The 26,337-nt window shown below is 36.5% G+C and overlaps 1 protein-coding gene across 2 annotated transcripts in view; it reads right to left on the minus strand.

Moving 5' to 3' along the window:
• The window catches only part of HGF (hepatocyte growth factor), a 79,971-nt gene that overhangs the window by 31,328 nt on the left and 22,306 nt on the right, over window positions 1-26,337 (minus strand). For both annotated transcript variants that reach the window (XM_055301293.1, XM_055301292.1), the window contains exons 6-9: window positions 23,688-23,808; window positions 22,196-22,314; window positions 6,026-6,200; window positions 3,149-3,276 (exon numbers count right to left, since the gene is read on the minus strand). In XM_055301293.1, coding sequence (XP_055157268.1) covers window positions 3,149-3,276; window positions 6,026-6,200; window positions 22,196-22,314; window positions 23,688-23,808 — 543 coding nt within the window. The remainder of the gene's footprint in view (window positions 1-3,148; window positions 3,277-6,025; window positions 6,201-22,195; window positions 22,315-23,687; window positions 23,809-26,337) is intronic.

Genomic DNA, 26,337 nt, shown 5'->3' on the forward strand with positions numbered 1-26,337 from the left:
CTCCTTCTGCCTGTGTCTCTGCCTCTCTCTGTGTGTCTCTCACAAATAAATAAAATCTTTAAACAAAAGTAAAAGTAAATAAAATTTTTATATTCACAAATGAGATGTTTATTGTTTTTATTTGTGGTACTTTCATCATGTTTAGGTATTATAATTTCATCACTACTGATGGAAGCTTTAATATATGTGTTAAGCTAGATGGAAATTTATGTAGCACTGAGATTAAATGGTCTGTGAATGCATGTAGGCACAGTATATTTTTGATGGAACACTTTTCATTAATAAATTTCTGTATTTCTTCTGTAAGAATAGATCTAATTCTTTGACTAACTGAATTGACCAGCATCAATTCAATTCAAATAATTAGAAATTCCCTAGTAAATTAATCTATTTTGTTTTTATTTCCAAAGTTTTCTACATGAAGTTAAATAAAAGTGTCTTTTATGATTTTTAAAAAGATTTTATTTATTTATTCATGAGAGACACACCGAGAGAGGCAGAGACACAGGCAGGGGGAGAAGCAGGCTCCCTGCAGGGAGCCCAATGTGGGACTCGATCCCAAGACCCCAGGATCACGCCCTGAGCCAAAGGCAGATGCTCAACCACTGAGCCACCCAGGCGTCCCATCTTTTATGATTTTCAATTTTCCTGTTTCAATCCTTGTTTCCCTCTTGATAACTATTATTTTCTATTTTTGTTTCTTTTTTTTTTTTGAGTCAACTAGCTGGTAATTATTTATTTTGTTAGTTTTTTCAAAGAACCATCACTTTGCTTTATTCATTATGTCTAGTATTATTAGTTCTAGACTTTATTAATGTCTGCTTTATCTCGGTGGTTTTCCTTTGTATACTGCTTTTGGTTTATCTTTTTCCCCAACTCTCAGTTTGTAATTTAATTCACTTGTCTTCATTATTTATGATATTGATATAATCATTTAAAACTATGAATTGCATCCTGCTTACTGCTTTTAGTGTTTATTATATAATTCAATAGTTGTATTTTAAAAGTATTTTTAAAGAAAGCCTATAATTTCAGTTTCCAATTTTTGATAGTTATTTCATATTCAATCCAAAAAGTATTTGTATATATGCTAATTCAGATGTTGCAAGATTTAAGAAAAACATTTCTAATTCATCAGTCCGTATGTGTTTATATTTTTTGTTATATGGAGAAGGATAAGAGCAATATCCTTCCACATGTATGCATGTGCACATATCACATACTGACACTTCATACCATTAGCTTGGCAGTATCACACAATGGCATAACTTTAAAACTTCACAGCTATATGTTGAATTGGCAAACAGTGTCTCTTGAGTGGACTTCTTCATTTGTAACACTTGTCTCACAGAGCCTAGCATACTGTTGCATGCATCAGGTATAATATATTGTTGAAAATAATATAATATATTGTTAAAAGTAATGGATAGGTCATTTTAAGGAAGGTTATATTCAATCCCAGCTGTGCTAATTTGAGAATTTAGGTAAGTTATCTAAATTTAATAAAACTAATTTCTTTATCTATTAATTTGTAGATTTATTAGGTAAGCAATATCATCAATTGAATTCGTATAATCTAAAATTTTCATATTCTACTACCTAATCCTTTGGTAAGTGATATACATGTATATAAAAGCATCTTAATATATGTAAGAAGCTTCTTAAACAATGGTTCTCGTTTGCCTCTATCTCAAATTATCAGCACATGTTTAAATGAACAAGTCAGGGACAAAGAAGATCCAGCTGGTACTAAACCTTCCTTAAACATTGGTTTCAACTTTATTTCCAACTGACCTTTAAAATCTGCCAAATAACAGTGAAATTGACTGAAAAGGAACTTACCCCTTCCTCCCTCTACAACTATTAACAGTTGTTCATGAAAAGAATGGCACTGAGGGAAAAGTTAAAGCATGGACGAAGTATGGATAGAACAATAAATCTATGAAATGGAGCTTTAAATTTAGCTTGGGCTTTTTAGGATGATTTTGGACTATGACCATCATAATTTAATTTATGGGAAAGAATGTGATTATTTAAAAATCATAACCCTCAACTCATTATATACTAATAAATGCCCACATTCCAACATCAGCATTAATCTTTAGCAAATGATTTCTTTTTAAAACCTATTCCAATCTGACTTTTCTCTACTACTGCTCCCCAAAACATCTTCAATGGCATCTCTGTTTCCAAAGACAGCTGTGATTTATCCCACGCCCCACTGCTACACATCATCTCCACTGCTGACACCCAGGTCCACATCACTCTCCTCTCTTTCCTGAATTACTGAAAGAGCCACGCAATAGTTTCTCCCATTTGGGAGAAGTTGTCAGAAGTTCAGAAGCTTTGGCTGTTTTTCCATAATGCACCCAGAGTCATCCTGTTAAAATTTAAGCCAGACCGATGATCTAATTTATCTTTTCAAAACCCTACAACAGAATCCTTTCTTTTTCAGAATAAAAGTGTAAATCCTTCCAATTCCTACAAGGCATATTTGATTTTAGACTGTTCTCTAACTGTACCCCAAGACTCTCCCGCTTGCTCTTTGGCTGGCCACAGTGATAAGCTTGATGTCTCTAAGTGATAAGTGATAAGCTTGCTATCTCTTTCCTTTACCTTTTTAAACACTCTCCCATCTCATGCCATTTGCACTTGCAGTTTCCTCTACCTTGAACGCTATTTACAAACATATGCACATGGCACGTGCTGCTCCTTACCTCTTCCAGGTCCTCCTTAAGTGTTCCCTTGATATGTCAGATCTTCCCATACTATTAAAATATAAGATAACGACACCCTCTCTTCTTACTCTAGGACATTTTTCTCTCCGGCACTACCACAAACTAATGTAGTCCCACTTCCATTTTGTTTGTTTTATTCCTGTGTTCTGTTTCCTGGACTTATTGGAGTTCCATGGAGACAGAAAATTTTGTTTTATTTACTAGTATATCCCCACTGTCTAAAACTGTGCCTGGCACTTGTACACGCTCAAATAAATGATTATTGAGCAAATGAATGTATAAAAGAAATGCAGTTTCAGAGTTGGCGGTTCTGTGTGTGAACCAGTAAAACCAGTGTAACACGAAGTAGGTCTCTCTAAGCATTTCCCCTGAATTTAATCGTGCCCACCCTGCAAAATGTCAGTTATTACCTTGTCCACTTGACACATCACATTTTGGAATTTGGGAGCAGTAGCCAACTCGGATGTTTGGATCAGTGGTAAAACACCAGGGTGACTCAGCCCCATCTGGATTTCGGCAATAATTTTCTCTTAGGTCCCTATTGAGAATAAGCATGTTAATGTAAATTGCCCACGTTCTTACAAATGGTAAGTTAGCGCTATTACATCTCTAGAATCCAAGAATGCATGCATGTTTATAAATAGCGTTCTAAGTTTTAGATTTAGGATAGTTATAACAATTTAGAGTTCAGTATACACAACTGACACTGCCCATATTACTGAAATAAAGGCTGTCAGATGTCAGTATTCTGTTCATTCCACAGGCCTGGAGTTCCACACAAGCACTACTGCTTCATGAAAGGGAAAAAACAGTACCATTTCATTTTTCTCACTTATTCTCAACACTTGGACTCTCAGCTATTATAATTTTTTAAAACTGGCCTCATTTATTATGTTTTCATGGCCCATATATAATATAGAAACAACATGTATCTCTCTTTGCTGAAGAAAGGCTATTTTTAATAGTAGTTGTTAACTACTCTCATTTAAAATGGAAGTTCTGGGTAGTCCGGGTGGCTCAGCGGTATAGTGCTGCCTTCAGCCCAGGGTGTAATCCTGGGGCCTCGGGATCGAGTCCCACGTCGAGCTCCCTGCATGGAGCCTGCTTCTCCCTCTGCCTATGTCTCTGCCTCTCTCTCTCTCTCTCTCTCTCTCTCTCTCTCTGTCTCTCATGAATAAATAAAATTTAAAAATAAAATAAATGGAAGTTCCACATATCCAAACATTTGATACCAAAAAAAAAAAAAACGGTAGCTATTTCTTCCTTGAATTCTGTATTTAACTTATTTAATTTGCTGCATAGATTTCTTTCCCTTATAAAATACTTCTTTATTGATTTACAATAGTTATCTGAAAACTTTATGTTTCTATAAAATTAAGGCCTAATTATAGTATAGAAGACCTAACTAGAAGAAACCACCAATGTAGTACAAGCACATCCCTTACTTTAGCAGTGATTTAATTAGCATTTAAAGTTCTCAACAAGGAAAATGTCTATACTCTCTATATTCTCAGTATGTAAAAGAATTTTTCCTTAATATAAGGCTCACATTAAATAATATGTGTATTTTATAATTCACTTTTCTGAAAAATGCTCTCTAATTTGAAGCAAGCATGGGTTTTCTCTTCATAGACTCCTGGCTAGTAATTTGACAAAATTAATACCCAATCTATTGGAACTACATTATTTATATTACTTAGGTCCAATTGGAAGTATTACAATTTTATTAATGCCCAAGTTCACCATTGGAAATGGACAAACTTTTTAAGGAAGAAACTTGGGTTTAGTTATTTAGTCAAAATATGTCCTGACATAAACTCTTATTTAAGATTATGAGAACAGTGATGGCCAATAGTTAAAGCCATTGTATAGCAAATGTTCATAGTTACAACCCATATTAAAGTCATTAGCCTTCTTATAAATTATAAAATTATTAAGATGAAGAAAATCTTTTATTCTTTTAACTAATATATACTTATATTTACAAAAATATGTCAATATAAAATATGTGTGTTAAGTTTTACACCAAGTTTACACAAATTTACTATTTTAGATAAATAATTGCTTAAATTCTTTTGAATATTTGTACATCTACAATTTCTTGAATATTATTACCAGTCATTAGAAATTAACAAAATATGTGAATGGAGCTGATACTGTCTCCTTTGTCTGTCTTAACTAATCTTTTCCCATTTTCTTTGCTTTCTCTACTTTGGTATTTATTTCTGAAGTGTGAAACACATGGGTCAGGAACAGAGAGAATTGCTATGAAGGAAATGAGCGAAGCAAACCCACAATGACAAGTAAAAATTTGTTATTATAAGATAATGAAAGAATAATAAAATGATTATTTACTATCTAAGCAAATACACTGAATTAGCTAAAACAAACAAACAACAAAAAGCACCTATAAAATATCTCCTCTCTCCAGTGGATGGGCCAACTAGTGCTCATAATTCTCCATCTTGAAATGTTAAGCTCTCTTATTAAAAGCCAATTACATAAAGCCAATATATGTTATTTATAGGTGCTATTTCAGCAAAGCCACTATGAATGGCACGTCTGTTATAAATTTCAAAAGCAATCATTTTATGTTCCTCATAACAAGGTGGACAATTTAAAAACACATGGTATTGTGGCTGTTCTGTGTAGCTAAAGTCAAGTGGTGAAAAAAAACAGCTACGGAGAAGGTACATAGCAGCAATATAATTGATATTCAATGGTGGTTTCTTTGGCTTGATTTATCTAAACAATTGTTTTACTTTCCCACTTTTGAAAGGAAATCTAAAAACAATAGAAAACATTTAAATTCTTAAAAATAATATTACTTCAAGACTGAGAATGCATTAGTTTACAATATTGACTGAAATCAAGGTATGCCTCTTCTTGTGAAAAAAAAATATGTAATCCCCCTTAAAATTAATGTGAAATTTTAAGAAGGCACTAATTAGAAACTTGCCTCGTTATCATTACCATTAATGATTTATTAAGTGCACCTGCAAAATCAAAGCTGTGATCAGAAACCTAGAGATGTGTTTTACAAGATATGGTGTATCACGATCTGATTCAAAATCACCTAGAGTGTTCATTAAAATGCAGATTTGAGGTCCAGATCCCAGTCCTTAGAAATCAAGATATCTGGGGGCATGAATCTGCCTTTCAAGACCTGATTGTCCCTCGGCACACCAAAGTTTAAGAATTACTAACACAGAAGTTAGTAAAGAGTAACTATTCAGCTTCATTTCCTGCAGAGTCTACTGAAATGTGTATGTGCCTAATATACTCACTTGCACTTGAAATTTTCAGGAGTTATGTCATGCTGGTGAGGATACTGGGAATCCCAACGCTGACATGGAACTCCATTCCAAATGGTATTGATGGTGCCCCGGTAACCTTCTCCTTGACCTTGAATGCATTCAGTTGTTTCCATAGGGACATCTGTATCATTCAGAGTACTGTGAGCTGTTGATAAAAAGAAATATTAAACTTAAGCAAAATCTTTCAATTTGTCATCTACCTCAGTGTTAATCTGCATATGTATTACTAGGGTTTTCTGTCACATAGGTTTTTATAAAAATTGAGTAGAATAAAAAATTCAAGGGATCAGTATTGCTACTTCACTCCACCTAAAGGAATGATGGACTCAAGGATTTCTCTGCTCATGAAATAGAACATTCTAGCTTGGCTTTATCCAGATTAGTTTGAAAGAACATCATTTAATAACACTTAAATTCCCTGGATCTGTCTACTCATTCATTGACATCAGATGTAAAATCTTTCTATTTATTAATAAACATTTATTTATGAATATGTTTTAATCAGTTTTTTTTTTACTTTAGAAATTGAGAAACATCTAGGAGTAATATAGTGATCACATAAGGAAATTAAAAAAGCACTAAGCTGGGGTGCCTGAGTTTCTTAGTCGCTTAAATGTCTGCCTTTGGCTCAGGTCATGATCCCAGGGTTCTGGAATCAAGGCCCTTGTCAGGCTTCCTGCTCATCAGGGAGTCAGCTTTTCCCTCTGCCCTTGTCCCTGCCCCTGCTCAAGTTTTTTTTTTTTCTCTCTCTCTTTCTTAATAAATAAATAAAATCTTTTTAAAAATAAGTAAATAGGGTATCCCTGGGTGGCTCAGCAGTTTAGCGCCTGCCTTTGGCCCAGGGCATAATCCTGGAGTCCCAGGATCGAGTCCAGCATCAGGCTCCCTCCATAGAGCTTGAGTCTCTCTCTCTCTCTCTCTCTCTCTCTCTCTCTCTCTCATAAATAAAATCTTTTTTAAAAAGTAAATAAAAAATAAAAAGCAGTATGCTGTAAGGTTGGCCATAAAAAAAGTAAGAAAGGGAATAGTTGATCTAGAGAACATTTAAAAAAATCAATTTATCATTATTACTATCTCTATTCCAATTTTCTTTTCATTCAAACACTAAAATAGTATATTTGTGAAAAATTCTTTAAACACATTTACTGCCATGTGTCACTTATAACTAATATATGCTGAATAGATAGTATTTCTGAAATGACTATACAATTAATCCTAAAATTAGTTTGTTTAAATACACATAAAAGTTGATAATGGCATTAACCATAGTTTTCTTCCAATACAATAAATATATTCTAAGCTGGTATGTTAATTTTTTAAATCAGTTTGTTAGCATTAAAAGAAATCAGTTGTTCCTAGGCAGATTTATTTATTTATTTTTCCTAGCCCAAATGCAATTCTTACCGCACTTCATACAGATCACAAAAATCTCCATAACAAAATAAAAAAAGTACAAAACTTAAAATTTTATTACAACTTGGACCTTCTCTTTTGTCTTTAATGATGTTTATTCAAACAAAATATAACTGAAAACTTTCTAGAGCAATTAAAATTCGTATACCTTCTCAAAACATACTTGAAAATATGTATGGTTCTGTAGAGTGAGGTCAATGTATACTCCCCAGTAACCTTTACAATCTAAATGGTCATCGAAAATGCCCCTGGATAAAACTCAAACTGACAATAAAACTCCAAACTCACTAAGACAGTCTAGGATTTGAACAAATGCCTTTGATTTATCCATTCTGGAATTTTATGTGTCATTTCTCAAAAGAAGTCAGAATTAGATATGCCTTCAGAGGCTAGGGATGTCTATAAAAGTGTTCCACATGTAATAGTGTAAATTCTTTTTTGAACTGCTCCTCATTTTATTTAAATTTCTTTCTGTGTGGACCTCCTGCGTGGTTCAGTTGGTTAAGCAGCCAACTCTTGATTTTGGCTCAAGTCATGATCTCAGACTCAAGGGATTGAGATCCATCTGGGACTCAGTGCTCAGCAGGGAGTCTCCTTATGATTTCTTTTTTCCCTCTCCCTTTACCTCTCCCTCCACTCACACTCTTTCTCTTTCTCTCTCTCTAAAACAGATAGATAAATCTTTAAAATAAAGGAATGAATGAATACATTTTTTAACAAATAATTACTCTTTATGGGACTTAATGTTTTATTTCACTGAGTTCCATGAAAACTAAGTGGAACCTAAGCTTGGAGTTATTTTATGAAACTCAGTAAAAAAGGAGGAGGATTAATCAATGAACATGTCAACCACTGGAATATGTTGTATAAACAGATTTCCAAAAATTGCCCTTAAAATAACTTTTCTTCAGTTCCTTTTAAAATATGTTTTTACTTCTTAGGTATCTACTGTAGGGAATGAAAATTTGGCTCAGAAATACCTTAAATTAAAAGGAACTTCAAATGAAGATAAGCAAAATGTCCAGAGATCGATTCTCAAAGTGCTCATTGAGAGTTGATTTCTGAGAATTAATATGTTCTGATATTGGTAACATATATCAATTCAGGAAGCACAAAAATTATTGGCCTGGAAGAAATGACTTGTATAGAAAAAGTCAGTGCTAGTTAACTAAGTACTTTATGATTTTAAAATTAAAGTTCTGGGCAGCCCGGGGTAGCTCAGCGGTTTAATGCCACCTTTGGCCCAGGGCATGGTCCTGGAGACCCGAGATCAAGTCCCACGTTGGGCTCCCTGCATGGAGCCTGCTTCTCCCTCTGCCTGTGTCTCTGCCTCTCTCTCTCTCTCTCTCTCTCTCTCTCTCTCTCTGTGTGTGTGTGTGTGTGTGTGTGTCTCTCATGAATAAATAAAATCTTAAAAAAAATCCTAGGCAGTGATAGTAAAGGGGAAAAAAAGCTTTAAAATTAAAGTTCTTAGATGAAATAGAAAAGTAAGATGGATTTCACAGGTCCTCAGGAACTATATATTATTGAAACAAATGTCACCAAGCTACTATTTCTGATGATTTAACTGTTAAATGATCTGGGGATACTGGGTATATATGAAGGGGAACATCTTTAAAGGATGATAACTTTAAAACAGTTAAAAGTTGAAGCTTTTACTGACATATTTCATACCTAGTTACAAAGCTATGATATAAAAAAAGACAAAAACAAGTGTCTCCAGGAACCCATCAATTCATCACCCTAACATTTTAGGAAGAAAAGTTTTTACTCCCCTACTTCTTGGGCACAAGTTCTTGGGAAGCAAACTGAGTTAGGACTTAGAATCCAGACAAGGGGAGGAAGGTCAGAGTTAGGACAGCTAGAGCAAAAGCACTTCAATTAATCTTCTTAGGGACTTCATTGTCTATCTTGGGTACTTCTACTGTCTTACTTTCCTACGTATTTATGTGTGTTTGGTTTTATTTGTCTATTACTGACCTATTTTTTTCTCAAGTATTACTCTGACATTGTGAACATGTAATCAAAAAACCCAGTTTTAGTGAGTTTCAAGGTCAATCGGGACAGCCTTTGGCTAGATATGGGTCCACCACATCTTCCTGAGAACATAGCTAGAGGCTGAGCCCATCATAGATTAACATGCTCTGCTTCTTGGACACTAAGATGTCAATATAAGATTAAAAATCAGAGATAATTTCTAGAATGTGTTATTAGACAAGAGTAATTGGATTTTCAAAGTAACTTTTTTCATGAATACCTTTATTAAAGCAACATTTTGTAAACATAACTCATGACAATTGAAATTCAGAGCCTTAAACTAAAAACAAATTTAACTGTACTTTTTGAATAAAAGGAGAGATAATTAAACAAATATTATCATAATTCTTGAAGAAATCAATACCTAGAAAATTCAATGAGTAAGTACATGTTCATCAGAAAATTTTAAGAGGAACCATAAAATCTTAAGGCTAGTAGAAGATGAAAACTTTTCCTAATTTGAATATCTGTGAAAACCCCAAGTAAAAAGTCCCAGTTAAAAAAAAAACTTGAATAAAAATATTAAGGAAAATATTTCACTGTTGATTGATCCACTGAAATTCCAGTGTCAAGTTCAGAGTCCTAATTGTTGGTACTAATTTTGCACCTCAACTGCAGAGGTCCCCAATAAATTTAATGAGTGATTCTTTCACTTTTAAAAGTAGCAATCATAAAATCCTCATTTGAATAATTTTGTGAACAATTTTTTCTAAACTTTCATTAGTATAATTTAAAATCTTTGATGTAATTTAAGAAATCACTAAATATTCACTTAAAGACAGTATAAGTTAAAATAAGTAAATAAGGGGTCTCTGGGTGGCTCAGTGGTCAAGCATTTGCCTTTGACATAGGTCATTATCCCAGCATCTGGGATCAAGCCCCACATCAGGCTCCCTGCTCAGCGGGGAGTCTGCTTCTCCCTCTGCCTTTATCCCTCCTGCTCATGCTCTCTCTCCCTCTCCTCTGTCTCTCAAATAAATAAATAAAATCTTTTTAAAAAATGAATAAATAAAAAACACAAGTTTGGATTTATTTAAGTAATTTGGATTCTTTAACAGATTTCTTTAAAGATTTTATTTATTTATTCATGAGAGACACAGAGAAAAGCAGAGACATAGGCAGAGAGAGAAGCAGGCAGGGTCCCTGCAAGGAGCTGATGCAGGACTCTATCCCAGGACCCCAGGGATCATGACCTGAGCCAAAGGGAGAGGCTCAACCACTGAGCCACCCAGGTGACCCTATTTAACAGATTTTAATGTGTTGGTGGAAAATCAAACTTTTTGAAATTAAAATTCATATGTTGAAATCCTGATCACAAATGTGGTGATATTAGGATATGAGGTTTTTGGTGGGTAATTAGGTTATAGGGGCAGATTCCTCAAAAGTGGGATCAGTGCCTATATGAAAAAGATTCCACAGAGCTCCTTCACCCCTTCCACCATGTGATGAATCTTCTGGCACCTTGATCTTTGACTTCTCAACCCCCAGAACTGTCAGAAATAAATACCTGTTGTTTATAAGCCACTCAGTCTATGGTATTCTGTTACAGTAGCCTAAGATAGGCCTCGACAAAATATTTAAAAATCTAATTAATAATATTCTTTTAACTATTATTTTAATAAGCATCTATAACTTTTAAATACATAATCTCAAGCAACTTGATTTATTTATTTTTGTGTTTTAATTCAGTGGAAATATTTCTTATGATTTTAACTACAAAATAGAAGTACTGAGATAATATTTTTCATTAACTAACAAGTACCTTCTGAAGTTAGCATGTCTGTATTTACCCGATCTGACATTCAGCTGCTAAAAGTGACCTCATAAACAAAAACTTCATGATTTCTGGTGGTAATATATAGAATAAATATCAAAGGCCAAAAAAAATATATATTAATACAACAAGATCACTAGTTTTCATCAGTAATAGGAATTATGAAACTTCATGCATATTATTTGAATACATATTATCTGATGATTTTTCATAGACCCCTCACCTGGGACCATGTGAATGATTTTTATTAAGTCTTTCATTAAGACTCCTTACTTGGGGTGCAAATGTTTCATCTTTGTTACCTACATACATAGTCCCTTTTTAAACACAATTATTCTTGAATTGCAATTAAATGGACTCCTTTATCTATTCTACTGTATAAATAGCAAAACGTGATGCAAAAACAAATGTTTCATACCAATTTGGGAAAAGCTACTACATTTTGGGAACGCTATTCCTTTGGACTTAAAACTTTGAAGTGGGACCTGAATAAGGGAAGATGTTGAAGTGTCCAGTGGCCAACCGAAGTGTTAAAGATACACAGAAACACCCCTGAATATCAGCTGAAGTTGATCAAGTTGTGTGAAGCTTCATATGAAGCTTCATACGTTTTTGCAAGTATGTCTTCCAAGCCGCTGAAAATACTAGAAACTGACAAATAAGAGAGTTCCTCACAAAAAAGAAAGAAGAAAGAAAGAAAGAAGAAAGAAGAAGAAAGAAAAAAAGAAAAAGAAAGAAAGAAAGAAAGAAAGAAAGAAAGAAAGAAAGAAAGAAAGAAAGAAAGAAAGAAAAAAGAAAAAAAAAACATTTGTTCAAGGGTGTCAGTAGTGGCTATCCTTTGGAGCAAATGCAAAAATAGTTATATGATCCTTAGTGACCTATGAGTGAAAAAGTGTTTTTCTTTGATGATTGACACAAAGTTTTCTATTTGAAAATGCTTTACAAAGAACATGTGCTAGTGCCATTTTTCACTGTCCTTTTACAACATAATCAAATGGTGCCTCTTGGAACACGAATTTCACCCTGCTGGTATGGATGTGTTATGATGATTGCTAAAATATCTGGTAGGGAACTTTGAGGTTTAAATAGATTTTTTTTTTGAGAGAATGAACATTAAACCTTGAGATGAACATCTTGCCACCAACAGAAAAACCACTAGAACAAGATAACTGGTAACAACTCTAATTATTTCTCTATGAAGGGCTAGTCAGATTTTTGCTGAGAAACTACCCGGCCCTGGAAGAGGTCTGTGAAATGCCACTGGAGTGTATGAGTGCACATGTATATTATAGAGAGCCATGCCCAGAGCTCCATAACCTTTACATGAACAATAAGTAAATCCTTGCATTTATAGTTCCCCATCTGCCCCAGTGGTATCAAACTGTTGCTGTTCTTTTGCCGATAGCCAGAAGCAAGCTGTCCAATAGGCCATTGGACAAATACCTGATTATTCCTTGGAATACTTCAGCCCAACGAACTTCTATTCCCATTTCAGCTACTGAAGAGCTACTGAAACAAGATTTACTTTATGGAGGTCCCTGGAGATTGAGAACAGTGTGTCAAGCTATTCTCCCATCAACAGACTTGGGCTCTTTGGGCCATGAATGTCAAGATCAGGCTCAATGAAAATTTAAAGAACTTCTGGTTTTAAAATTGACATGGAAAAGTAGTATAAAGACCTCCAAAGGACAAACCTCAAATTGCTTGCATGTTTGGTTTCCACATGGACCTAGAATTCCTATCTGAAACTTTTCCTTGGACTTTATCCAAGACTTTTCTGTTGTAAAATGTTCCAGAGAAGACTTTCATTAAAGATCTTCAATTTGGGATCCCTGGGTGGCTCAGCGGTATAGTGCCAGCCTTCGGCCCAGGGTGTGATCCTGGAGACCCGGGATCGAGTCCCACATCAGGCTCCCTGCATGGAGCCTGCTTCTCCCTCCGCCTGTGTCTCTGCCTCTCTCTCTCTCTCTCTCCCTCTGTCTCTCATGAATAAATAAGTAGAATTTTTTTTAAAAAGATCTTCAATTCTATACTCTATTCCTTTTTCAAGTTATCTTGAAAAAGACCTCCAAGTATAAGACCTTTCACTTGAGAGAGTCATTGATGGTATTGTTTTTTCCTGACTCAGAATATAATAAGATTTTATTTCTATGAATTTCTGTTCTAGCCTTGGATAAAATAGTAAACTACAGAGGAATAAAAGCTTTCTTTAAGAAAGAAATAACTAGGGGGAGTACTTGGTGGGGCTCAGTCTGTTAAGCATCTGCCTTTAGCTCAGGTCATGATCCTGGAGTTCTGGGATCGGGCCCCACTTCAGGCTCCCTACTCAGCGGGGAGTCTGCTTCTCCCTCTCCCTGCTACTCATGCTCTCTCTTGCTATCCCTCTCTCAAATAAATAAGTAAAATCTTTAAATAAAAAAAAAGAAAGAAAATAATTTGCTAAAATTATTTTTCCAACATATAAACACACAAAGTTACATATTTTTTTAAAGTGACACCAATGTACATTGGTTACTGGAAGGAAGGATTCTTTTATTTATTACCAATGGCAACATGCCTGTATTAGTCTGCTTGGACCACCATAACAAAAATACCATAGACTCAGGAGCTTAAATAACAGAAATGTATTTCTCACAAATCTGGAGGTTAGGAAGGTCAAGATCAAGGTGCCAGACAATTTGGTTTCTAGTGAGAGCTGTCTTCCTGGCTGGCAGATGGTCACCTTCTTACCATATCCTCATATGGAGGAGAAAGAGAGAGGTCTAAAAGGCTACTCAATCCATCAGATTAGCATCCCACATTTATGACCTCATTTAACCTTAATTACCTCCTAAAAGCCCTATCTCCAAATATAGTCACATTGGGGATTTAAGGCTTAAATATGTGAATTTGTGTGTGTGTGTGGGGGGGTAGGGTTGGGCGGAACTGCATAGTTCAGTCTCTAACAATGGTTTGAATAGAAAGCTATCAAAAATCTGCCTAGGTCTCGTTTCTGAAATGGAGAGTCGTTCTACAGGTATAAAGTTTCAGTTAGTCAAGATGAGTAAATTCTAGAGAACTAGAAATCTGTACAACATAGTATCTATAGTTAAACAATACTACATCATATGCTAAAAACCTGTCAAGAGTAGATCTCAAGTTCTGTTCTTAGACATACAAAAGCGGAGGGCAGGCAGGAGGAAACTTTTGGAAATGATAGATACGTTTATTACCTTATTTGTGGAAATGGTTTCATGGGTTTATGCATATGTTTGATCCTATCAAATTATATAAATTAAATGTATGCAGATTATATCAACTACACCATAGTAATCTGTTAAAAAAATTAATAAAATGGTTTTGGACATGTTTGTATCTAGAATTTAAAAATAAAGAAAGGAGGAGAAAAATAAGGTAGAACATAATGAAATTTGTCTCTCTTTTGGTAAAGAAAAAGCCATCAAGACAGCCAGGAACACTCATTTTTTCTCCTATCCCCTTTATTCCCATTCACTATTTTTTATATTCCCCAAATGAATGAGTGGGAAATATTAGAAAGGGAGACAGAACATGAGAGACTCCTAACTCTGGGAAACGAACTAGGGGGTGGTGGAAGGGGTGGGGGGTGGGGGTGACTGGGTAACGGGCACTGAGGGGGGCACTTGATGGGATGAGCACTGGGTATTATTCTATATGTTGGCAAATAGAACACCAATAAAAAATAAATTTATATATAAAAAAAAAGACAAGGAACATACGAGCAACAGTAGTTCAGGGAAGCATGAAACCTCAGGATGAGTTAGGATGACAAGAAGAAATCTTCCTGGGTGGCAATGTCTGAGAATAAGTAAGTTGTCATATGCAAATCTAGAACCATAGAAGAAACTCCAGGAGACGAACATACCCACACACACAAACTATCACTCTGTAGGAATAACATTCATTCAAGAACAAATGCAAAGACCAGAGTCTGAGAAGTACTTAGAAAGAGAGGTCTATAGTAGTATAAATACATAATAAGGAATTTGACCAAGTCAGGGGAGTCAAATTAAGAAATGATAACTGAGGAGATAGTAACTGAGTTGAAATTTGAACAATGAGTAGCTGTCAAGTGGGTGAGTAAGAAGAAAAAAATGTTCAAGGCACAGGAGATGGCAGGGGCAAAGGAACTGTAAAGAGAATATGGAAAATATAAAGTACAGGAAGTGAGCTATTCTAGATGGAGTAGATAGCATGGGGGCATATAGTCGGTTGGGGATAAGTTTTTTAGTAAGATGGTTTTGTTTTGTCTTTGTTCTGAGGTCAAAGGAAATCACTGAAGAGTTTTTACCGTGTGTGTGTGTGTGTGTGTGTGTGGTGTGCTAGGGATGGGAAATGACATACTCAGATTTCTATATCATTCTATTTGCAGTGTGAAGAAGGGATTGAAGGGAAAATCTAGTTAACATGGATTCATCTCCTTTCAGAAGGCCATTTAAATATTCAAGAACACAACAGCACTCTCTCGGATAAAGGAGATAGTGAGAGAGCAAAATGGGCAGATTTGAGAGGTACGTACAAGATGAAATTGACAAGTCTTCGTGATGGACCAAATGTGAGAGGTGAAGGAAAGAGCATGTCTAGAATTATTCTAGATTTTTGGTTGTTAAACATAATGGTGGTACAGGTCATACAAAAGAGAGTTGAACCTCAAGTTAGACCATCTTACAGGATAAAAGAAGAATACCAGAAACAAGTGACAGGTGACAGAAATCTCCAACTGGGTAAGTCACTGGTGGTGAGAGGCAGAAAACAATTGGAGGAGCCAACACATATACGCCAGTTAAAGTATCTTCCAATGAGACCACATCAGCATTACACGGCTGACATGTAGCAAAAAAAGATGTTTGCAGAGGGATACCTGGGGTTCCAGAGAGCCTTTCAGAAGATCAAAGCTACTTTCATAACAATGCTAAGATGTCATTTGTCCTTTAGAGAGTGAAATTCCTAGATGCACTTGATGTTTATGTTCCAAAAAATTAAACGCAAAAGGAAACATGAGATACAAAGCTGTCTTCTTCTAATTAAGTAACACTGAAGAAATTTGCGAAATATCTGAGTTTGCAAAAAATCTAAATACCATTTTTCTCCCAATTTTTCCGAAAAAGTCAGTTATTTTTCACTTTAAATATGTTGTATTGATTAGCATCCAATGAGATTACTATTTTTAATGAATGAATATTTTTTAATTTATAATTTAACTTTCAATACAGTCAACATTGATTCGTATAGCCCGCATACACAATTTGGGTTCTCAATAAAGGTAGAGTGTAAAGATATCTTCAGTTCAAGGAGTTTGTGAACAACCGATTTGAATAATCAGTAAGATTTTCTATGACACATCAACCAAAAGATAGCTTTTTAATTGCCAGGGAGCCATTTTCACTTCAGAAAAATAGAATGACTCCCTACAAATATTATTATTTCTCTCTGAAAAGCCGTGAACTAATCTACAGAACAAGCTGTTATTCAGAATAAAATTATTACAGAGGAAAATCATGAGGAACTGAGTACTTCATTCAGGATTATGGTACTATGCAGGATTTCTGGTCTTGTTATATATTTGCAATGTCTTAAAATTCCATATACCTGGAAATCTGTTAAAGTTTTATAGGCAGGTAGACCCAGACATGGATGGTGCAGAGCAAAGTCACTGTGTGGAGCACATGTGAAAGATGGTCATGGAGTTTTTAAGGGAGAAGATCAATAAAAACAGCCCCACTAGTGGGTAGCTAGTAGCTCCTTCAGGCCAGGATTTCAGAGTTCAGTTACACCCAGTTCTGTTCACTGAACTTTCTCAGGATAACTTGGTGAAATGACTCTCTCTATGGGACTATGTGAGTCTACTTCAACAGGGAGATGATGGACTTGACCCGAAACTCTGAATTGGAGTGACACTGACCCCTGAAATGATGGATTGCCTACTACATGGTCATGTTGCCTGAGGAAGGAGCCCAGTAGGGGAAGAAGAATACAGGATTAGGAGTTCGAATTAGGATGACATTCAGGGGTGGGGCACAGAATTCTCTCAGAAGCAACAGGAATGGCTGGACTTTGCTCACAGGGCCTTGGGCAGTGACGTGATGTTGAAGAATGGTAGGAACCCAGTCACTTTGGGTGAGGACCACCAACCTCCAGAGGATGGGATCTGCCCTTGGGTATGTGCATTTTCCCTCTGTGCCTCTAGGGAACCCCACACTGATCGACTGAGATAGAAACCCTATTGGCTCAGGAATGGAGAGCCTCACAATGCAGCATCTGGACTTTACACTTGCCCCTTCTTCAGACGATCTGCTTACTTCACTCTACATCAGGGGTGTTTCCAGAGCTAAAGTGTGCAAGAAACTTCTGGCAAATTTAAGATATTCAATTCCCTCCTTTCCACCCTTGTCTGTGCTTTTGATTCAATAATTCTTAGAGGAGACCTGAATATATGCATATTATACTGTTCCAGACACACTCAGAAGGAGGCAATCTGTTCATAAAATTTTGAAACTGCTTTTCCGCAGTTTCTTGAGGTATAATTTTTAAATAAAGCTGTAATATATATTTTTAAATGGTACATGGCTAGAATATTTGTGAGCGGTTGCCATCTGGGTAGAAATCATCTTGTGAGGAATATGGCGTGAAGGGTAACTGAGAAGGCCTGCCACTGGACACCATGACCCACATTTGTCAGGCGACGAGCCACATTTGTCCTGCACTTTCAGGGATGCACTCATTAATTGTAGGATTAAAAGGTTGGACGCAAAGTGCCAGGAACACATCTGTGGTTCATTCGGCTTTTTAATAAATAAAAGGAACAAGGGGCAGTATTCAAAACTTTGGCTCTGAAAGGTGTGATAATGCCAATGTCAAGGCAAATGTCAGCTTTTACACTATTAATTGGAGCCAAGGCCCTGAAATTTTAATTTCATCACAGGCCTTCAAGTGTTGTATTCATCTCTATATCTCCAGACTCTAGAAAAGTGTTTGAGGTATAAGAGCTAGCCAGGAAATATTTATTGAATAAATCCTATGGAAAAGGGGCCGACAACCTTCCTTGTATTTTTTGTACACTCCCTGGAATTGCTGGCTCCGCAGAAGTTTTTGCTGCCACTATTTACTTATGATTTTGCATGACCTTCAGAGAAGATCGAACTTAGATGTGTTCTGAGCAGAGATCAAGCACCTGCATAAGAAGAACCACACTTTCTTGATTTTCTCCTCAAAGTTACATCTTCCTCAAATAGGCAATGACTCAGGAAATTTTTAAGACTCTCCTCTTTTCCTATCTCGTTTCCCACTACATCCCATTTGTCATTACATATTGGGCACTCAGCCTCTTCAGTACTGTTCCCATCCTTCCTCGCCTTGTTATCCTCACTGCTTGCTGCACTAATTCACATTACCGGCCTGTTCAAATCAGCTCTGCTCACACCCACCTGCCTCGTTTCTCAGGCCCCTCCAGACCAATTACTGGGAATGGAAAGGATGCTTCTGGTTCAGTGGTCTTCAGCTGGTGGTGGTGTTTTGGTTTTGCTTTTGTTTTTTTGTTTGTTTCTATTACTAAAAGAATTTTGAAAAAGTATTTTGCTCTCTCACGTGTTTCTAAGTTGACACCCACATTTTTAATGGTAAGGTTAAATAGCTGCAAAAGATGTGATTTCTAGCATATGTTAACTACTGACATTTTTGAAACCAAAATTTTTATATCACACTTTTAAATGGATTAATAGACTCGAAGTAGGAGTGATTTGATACCTACCTGTTCCTGGATAGGTGTACATTATCAAGCTCTTTTTCTCCTGGAATCATTTTTTTTTCCACTCCACTTTACCCATGGAATGTTATTTGAATTTAATGCATTTTATATTGGAGAGATTTTTATTCTTCACCCCATCATACTTTTCTGAAAGATTTTTTTATATTTTGAAATTAATTATTTAAATTTCTGTGGCCACAGAATTCTGAGATAAATACACGTATATACCACACACACATACACACACATATATATGTATATATTCTGGATACAGTTATGTGATTATTAATAACACATAAATGATCAGCAGCATGAATAGTATTTTCAAAGGTCCTTTGGCTTAGTGTCCCCAGGTTTTTATACCCCAAGACAATGCACAGCATTAAAATTCAGGAAGGATGGACAGTTTGCTTTTGCTCAGCAAAGCAGGAAAGGGCAATTGTGCATGGAAAGGTAGGATTTTGAACTTGACCAACCCCTTAGGAACACATGCATCTCAAGCAGAAGATTCTGGGCAAGAATTCACAGAGAAGTAAAGGCGCTAGAATTTGAACCTCCAAGTTGTCCATGCCCACAGACTCCAACAAGACTCTCTCGTGTTCCCGTGAGTTTCACAGACACGAATTTGGAGACTTCTGTAATTAGTTTATGTCATACAACGGAAGTGAAGAGATTCTGCTGATGCAAGTAAACTCCCTATTCAGTTGACTTTAAGTTAATTATAAAGGGAACTTACCCTGGGTGGTTTTGACCTAATCAGGTGAGCTCTTTAAAAGAGGATATAGGAAGCAGAGGCTCAAATCAGCAGAAAGCTATGCTGTTAGCCTTGAAGATGTAAGCTTCTCTACTGTGGAGAGGATCATGTACCAGGAAGGACCAGGCAATCTTTAGGAGCTAAGGACCTCGGCATTGAAACCACAAGAGACTGAACCAGTGAACCAGCGAACTTGGAATGGGATACTGAGTCTTAAATAAGATAGTCGGTCTGGTGAGCACCTGCGTCACAGCCCTGGGATGTCCTAAGCAGAGAACCCACCTGAGTCATGCCTGGACTCCTGACCCACAGAAATGATGATGTAATAAGTATGCATTGTTTTAAGCCACTAAGTTGTTGGTAATTCATTATGAAGCGATAGAAAACTGTTACACGGTTGAAACCATCACCACATGTCTCGGTTTTGCATTCTAGGCTGTGCTATAAATGTAAGCCAAACTATTTGGAAGCATACTCATAAAACATTATCTCATATGCTCTCCAGAATTGCCGAATGTCAACCTTTATTCATCTGAATAAAAATGTAATCTCTATATATGATTTTACAAACGAAAAGCTTTCCTGTAATGAAACAGTTCTAACGTATTCCTGATGCTTAAAAGATTATTTTGTTCTTAACTATATAGGCTTGGCTTACAAACTCTACCACCGTTTTCTTAGAACTAACATCCTATAAACATCATCCTCTGTTTAACAAAGCCATCTGAATCACTGCCTGTTAGTTGCATAATTAGCCAACTCTTCTTTGGACAGAAAAGAAAAAGAAATCTATCTAGTAGTGAGGATGAGTCATATTTATTTTATTTCCTTTCTCTCACAACATCTTTTAAAATAACTAAACACTGGTTGGTAAATTAATAGGCAACAGTGACTGTGAGTATACATGTGAACATGTCTGTGTGCGTTTGTATTTATACTGATTTTATTCCAGAGACAATTTGTAAAAGCACCTAAAACACACACAAGCACACACACACACACACACACACACACACACACACAACGGAAGGGAAACATGTTGGTTTGTTGTACCTAAATAATCCGTAACAATGTAAAGCCTAACAAGATTTTCAAAGTCAATGAGTAAAACTAACCAATCTATACAGAGAAACACTGTCACAAGAGTCATCTTTTAAGGGACCAAACAGATGATTCAGTGTCCTTGGAACATTGTGTTCACACGGAGAGCCTACCAGATTCTGCATATTTCACATATGCCAGACACATCCTCTTTCTACGGGCTTTATTTGAGTTGCCCACAACATTTCCTTATATCAGCAGGTCTCTGTGGAGAGAAATGTACCTTGGCAGTATCACAGTGTGAACAATATTGAATTAAGTTTATTCAAAGGGATATCCCCATCAGGCCATTCTAGAGAAATAGGCAAATACCTCTCCCTATGCTCAGAACTGTCCACCCATCATTTTGGGTACTGGTACTTAATCTTATGTAGACATTTGTCTTTACATATCCCTCTCTATACGCGTATCTTTATATCATCAAGCCAATTCATAATGTAATTATTAAATTACATTACTTTATTAAATTTGTGTGATTCTACTGGTCTTAAAGCATTTTAGGATCCAGCTGAAAAAATAAGACCTGTACTCATAGAAATAAAAGCATGTCTACATCTGAGAATCCGGTATTATTTCAAAGAGCAAAAATGTGTAAGTTAACCACAGAGGAGAGGACAAAGTATACAGATCTAAAGAGCTACCACAAAGCCAATGAGGAAGAAGCTTCTATCATAAGTTCAGGAGTGTTGGTCAAAGACCAGTACATACAAAACAACCACAGCACAGCTAAAGACAGGTTGGAACAGAATACAGGCTGTGGACAAGGCAGCCAGGGAGGTGGGCATCAGCCTCTAGAGCTTCACGATGTCTGGGAGATTGTTCTATCAGACTTACTATTCTTCAGTGCGATTCTATCATTCACCAGAAGAGGTTCATGGTCAGTTGACAGCTCATGTTATGTCTGGGGAGGAAAGATATGGAAAGAATACCAGACTGGAAGGTAAAAATCTGAGTTCCTGGCTTTTATGGCCCTAATGACATTAGGATACTGCACTTAATCCCTGATCTTTTTCTCCCTCCGTGGATATTCTTTTAAATAACATGAGAATGTTGAGACCTTTATACCATAAGTACAAATGCTTTGTGTATATGTGTTCACTGGAGTATTTATCGCTCTCAAAACAATGACTCTGAAAATGCAAAAGATTGGGGTAGAATTATGCAACACATTCTTAAATTAAAACCTACACAAAATTAAAGCATCAAGTGAAATAGCTGTTAACCTGTCTCCCTAATAATCGCTTGCTTAGATCCAGTCTGTGAGAGGAAAAGGAAGCAATAAATTTGACCCTAACTTACCACACATTTTAATTGCACAGTACTCCCAGGGGGTGTCAGGGTCAAGAGTATAGCACCATGGCCTCGGCTTGCCATCAGGGTTGCGGCAATAATTATCATCAAAGCCCTTGTCGGGATATCTGCAAACCACACCAAGAAAAGTGTCATGTAAATCTGCCTGGAAACACCACCCACCCCTCAGCTCACAAAATAACTTTCGACCTAGCTTGGATACTACTAGATGGGGAAGAAGAAAGTTTCTTTACAGCACACAAGAACTGCTAATGATCAGCTATTGCATCTGCTAGCTTACGGATCCAGTAAGCACAGGATACATTCCGTTTGCAAATAACTTAGACCCATTGATACCTGTCCACCAGTTGAGGGCCCAAACTGAATCTCCTTCTCACAAAGCCCAATTAAGGACAGATTATATAAACATGACCTCAGGTAGAGCACTCATTAAGAAAAAGAGTCCTTTTCTGGGACAGGCTTAAAGTTCAAACTGAAAATTATGTTTCAATAGTTCTGTTACTAATGATTGCTCAATTTTGAAAATAGAGCCCTTCTAGGTCATGCCCTCACCTCCACCACAGCAAGAGAGAAACTCCATCACACCACTTTCTCTCTACCCTCCTCCTTTTAAATTAACAGGGTCCTGAATTGGTGACTTGATTTTAATTGCTACCATATTCCTTCTGTGCTCACTTAAAAGACAAAGAGATACACTGAAACCCACAGCACACAGTTTTAATTTAATTTAAGAGAACAACAAATAAACAAAAAGATAAGAAAAACACCTTTCAGAAAGGGTGGGGGATAGAGCTTTCCCTATAATCGTTTGTATTTTAATCTTTATAATAAAATCAGGGAATTTTTGTCAACTAAAATATTTCATATGAAATGAATGAGCCAAAGTAGTCATGTATTTTTTTGAACCATTTAAGCTTAAAACTTATTCCTGAGGAGAAAAGTAGACTTGTTTGCCTGACTTCTCCGGATTAGCAATTTCAAAATACACTAGGATGAAGCAGCCAAGAAATTGTTTGCTCCACCTTCATTCCCTTTCTATGGGCATGACCTAGATCATGGCGTCACACACGTGACCCCACTTTACCTAAGCCACTGAAGATGTGGCTTTAGAAGGACAATGGCTTGTATTTAACAATAATGCCTTCTCTCATAGTTTGGACTGTGGTCATTACTTAATGAGCCTCTGTCTTTTTCCTGTCATGGAAGAGAAAGAGGAAGCTTCTGTTAGTGCTCCCCTTCTGCACCCCACTGATGCTCCTGTGTTCAGGACCATTATGACTTTGCGGACTCCATCTACTCAGCAGAGACTAGTCAAAAGTGCAGCCAGTATTCCTATATACCTTATACCTCGTCATAAGTCCCTTTTGCCCCAAGACTATCCAGAAAACATGATATAAAGAGAATTTCTAAGGCAGTTTGTCACGGAGCAAATAACAGTTTGCAAAAAGAATCACTGAAAGCATAATTTGGTAGTGTTTACCTTTCTGGCAAGAATTTGTGCCGGTGCGGTGTCTGATGATCCCAGCGCTGACAAATCTTGCCCGATTCTGTGTGATCCATGGGACCTCGATAACTTTCCCCATTGCAGGTCATGCATTCAACTAATAAAATTAAAGTATGGCATGTTAATTGCTTCTGACAGCAAAATCAAGAACACCACTGTTCCACTGAGCTGTAAATCACCTGTTTAGCAAAAAGAGTTTTTAGAACAATTTATGTACCGTTTTAATGTTGAATGCAGGTCTAATGTCCATAAAGAGTGGCATAAAATACTCCCTGCAGAGCTCTTCCTATAGTTTACCTGGGATTTGTGTGGTTAGTGTCATACAAATTTACCATAGGGCCAGAATGGCTCTGAGTTTTCCATAGCTGTCCAAAAGGTGCCCAGAAACTGGAAAGAGAAGAGAGGCCCTTGAGATCTACCCTTTGGTGGTCTAAAATGCACAAGGTTTCAGTGTCAATCTTGACAGCAGAAGAATTCTCTTCTCTCAACTTACCCCCCAAACACATAAACAGGAAATGCACAACTTAAAATGAGTACACATCATACCCCGATGGTGAATGCCCAAATCAGGACCCGGTTAACTTGAGAGATCAGCTCCAACCATAAGTCTGGTGCTATTCAAAGAACAGGGATATTTTAAAAGAAGTCATAGCTCCTTTCTGTTACTGAGCATCCGTGTTGAATAACTGGGCAAGCTTACGTTCCTATCTAGACTAGGACAGAAGACGCCCTGCTATTGAACTCCTCGCACTCACTGTTTTAAAATGTATAAGCTCATATTATTATGTAGGATCCTACTGATGATTCTGTGAGGTTAATTAATAGTTCTCTATCGGCCGGCCTCTTATGTCACACTGAAACCTCTGAATCACATCAGCTCTCTGAAAATGAGACTTCTCAAATGGACAGGTTGATTTGTAGCAGAGCAGGCATCCTGTGGAATACATCACTGCGTGGCTTTCTGACGAATCCGGCTAACTTCCCCACACACATAATTTGTATCCTGTGACTACTGATCGTCTAGCTCTAGCCAAAGCAAAGCCAAGATAGCAATGTTTTGCTTTATCTGCTGCTATCTAGCCTAATAAGCTATTTGTAATAATTTGGAATGTAATATTAGAGTAATCACTTCTGAGCCTTTCATTTTTATCATCTAATAGTAGGACGTTAACTATTAAGTTTCTGAAACAGGAGACTACTTGGCTTGATCCATCTACTTCTTTTTATGTAGCTTAATCTATGAACTAAGACAACGGACCGATTCGGCTTCCTCTCTTTTGACTCTGAGATTCCCCAGACTATAGTCCGTAAGCACCTGAACTATAAATGAGAGGTGCTCTGTTTGGCCAAGGTCATTATTTCCACATTTAAATGCTCAACGTAGGTTATGCTTTATCACATTTCAGCTTTCTGGTCGAATGGGGCACAGATTTACTTCGTTCTCTTTTTCAAAAGAATGCAAGGTCTGATGTCTTCACGGAAAATGATGTGGTACCTGTCATTCTTTGTTCCTTCGTACTGAACCAAAGAGTGGAACAGAATGCTATGGTTACACGTGAGAAATAAGTCCTCCACGTGTACAGTCTCTAAGCTTGTAAAGGAGACTATAGCTCCTTTTGCAGATGCAGTTGATAAGACTACATCCCTTTCTAATGAGATTGAATGAAATGATTTTCTGTGAAGCTGTACTGTGGGGATTATTAGAAAGCATTTTTCTTCAAATTCAGAATTTTTAATTTTCTTAAGGAAAAATAGTTTTACGGATGAAATGGATGATTCTATAAGACACCCACTTTACAGAGTGTGGTAGATCAATGCTTCTCCAAACCTTAATGTGCATAAAAGTCACTTTGAGATCTTGTTAAAGAACAAGTTCTGATTCAGAGGATCAGGACAGGGGGGCATCAGTCATTAGCTCCCAGAGGATGCTGATGCTTCTAGTCCTTGGACTTCATACTGAATAGCAAGTTTGTGGATAATTCATTCTAGTCTAAAAGCTCTAGGTGTTTGGTGGTAATGGCCTTTTAGAAGACAACAGATTTTACTTGGATATTGAAGTATGGATGAGATTTGAATAAGTTATTATGGAGCAAAAAAAAACCCATAAAATGGTACAGAAACATAAATTAGTATGTTATGTTTATAACAAGGTGAAGAGAGAGTTATGGATGCAGTTGCAGACCTAAGGAGATTTTTTTTTTAAATAATGTCAGCAAGAATAATGTAAGATTTTGGTAGGCAATGAAAGTTGTTGTTGGGGTGGGGATAAAATGTGTCCTGTGATAAAACTGAGATGACAAATATAGTTATAATTCTTTGATTACTCAGAACTTTTAACATTTAAGAAGTCATTTGATCAATGACTTCCTTGTTTGAGGAAAACAAGGCTCACACAAGTTTTAAGGGACTTACCTAAAACAGAAAATATCAGAGCTGTGCCTGGAACACAGGTCTTCTGACCCACAGTCCAGTGTTCATTCCATTCTTCCTAATTATCTTTTCATCCCATGAATCTTAATTTGTTTCCTATGCATTCTAATTGGTCATATTTTTAAGACAGACTCCTAGCAATAATTTTAAAAAGTAACCCTCCTGCCTTTTCAACATTGTCTTCGTTACCCTCTGT

The sequence above is a fragment of the Nyctereutes procyonoides genome, unplaced genomic scaffold (assembly GCF_905146905.1).
Source record: "Nyctereutes procyonoides isolate TBG_1078 unplaced genomic scaffold, NYPRO_anot_genome, whole genome shotgun sequence".
Taxonomy (NCBI): domain Eukaryota; kingdom Metazoa; phylum Chordata; class Mammalia; order Carnivora; family Canidae; genus Nyctereutes; species Nyctereutes procyonoides.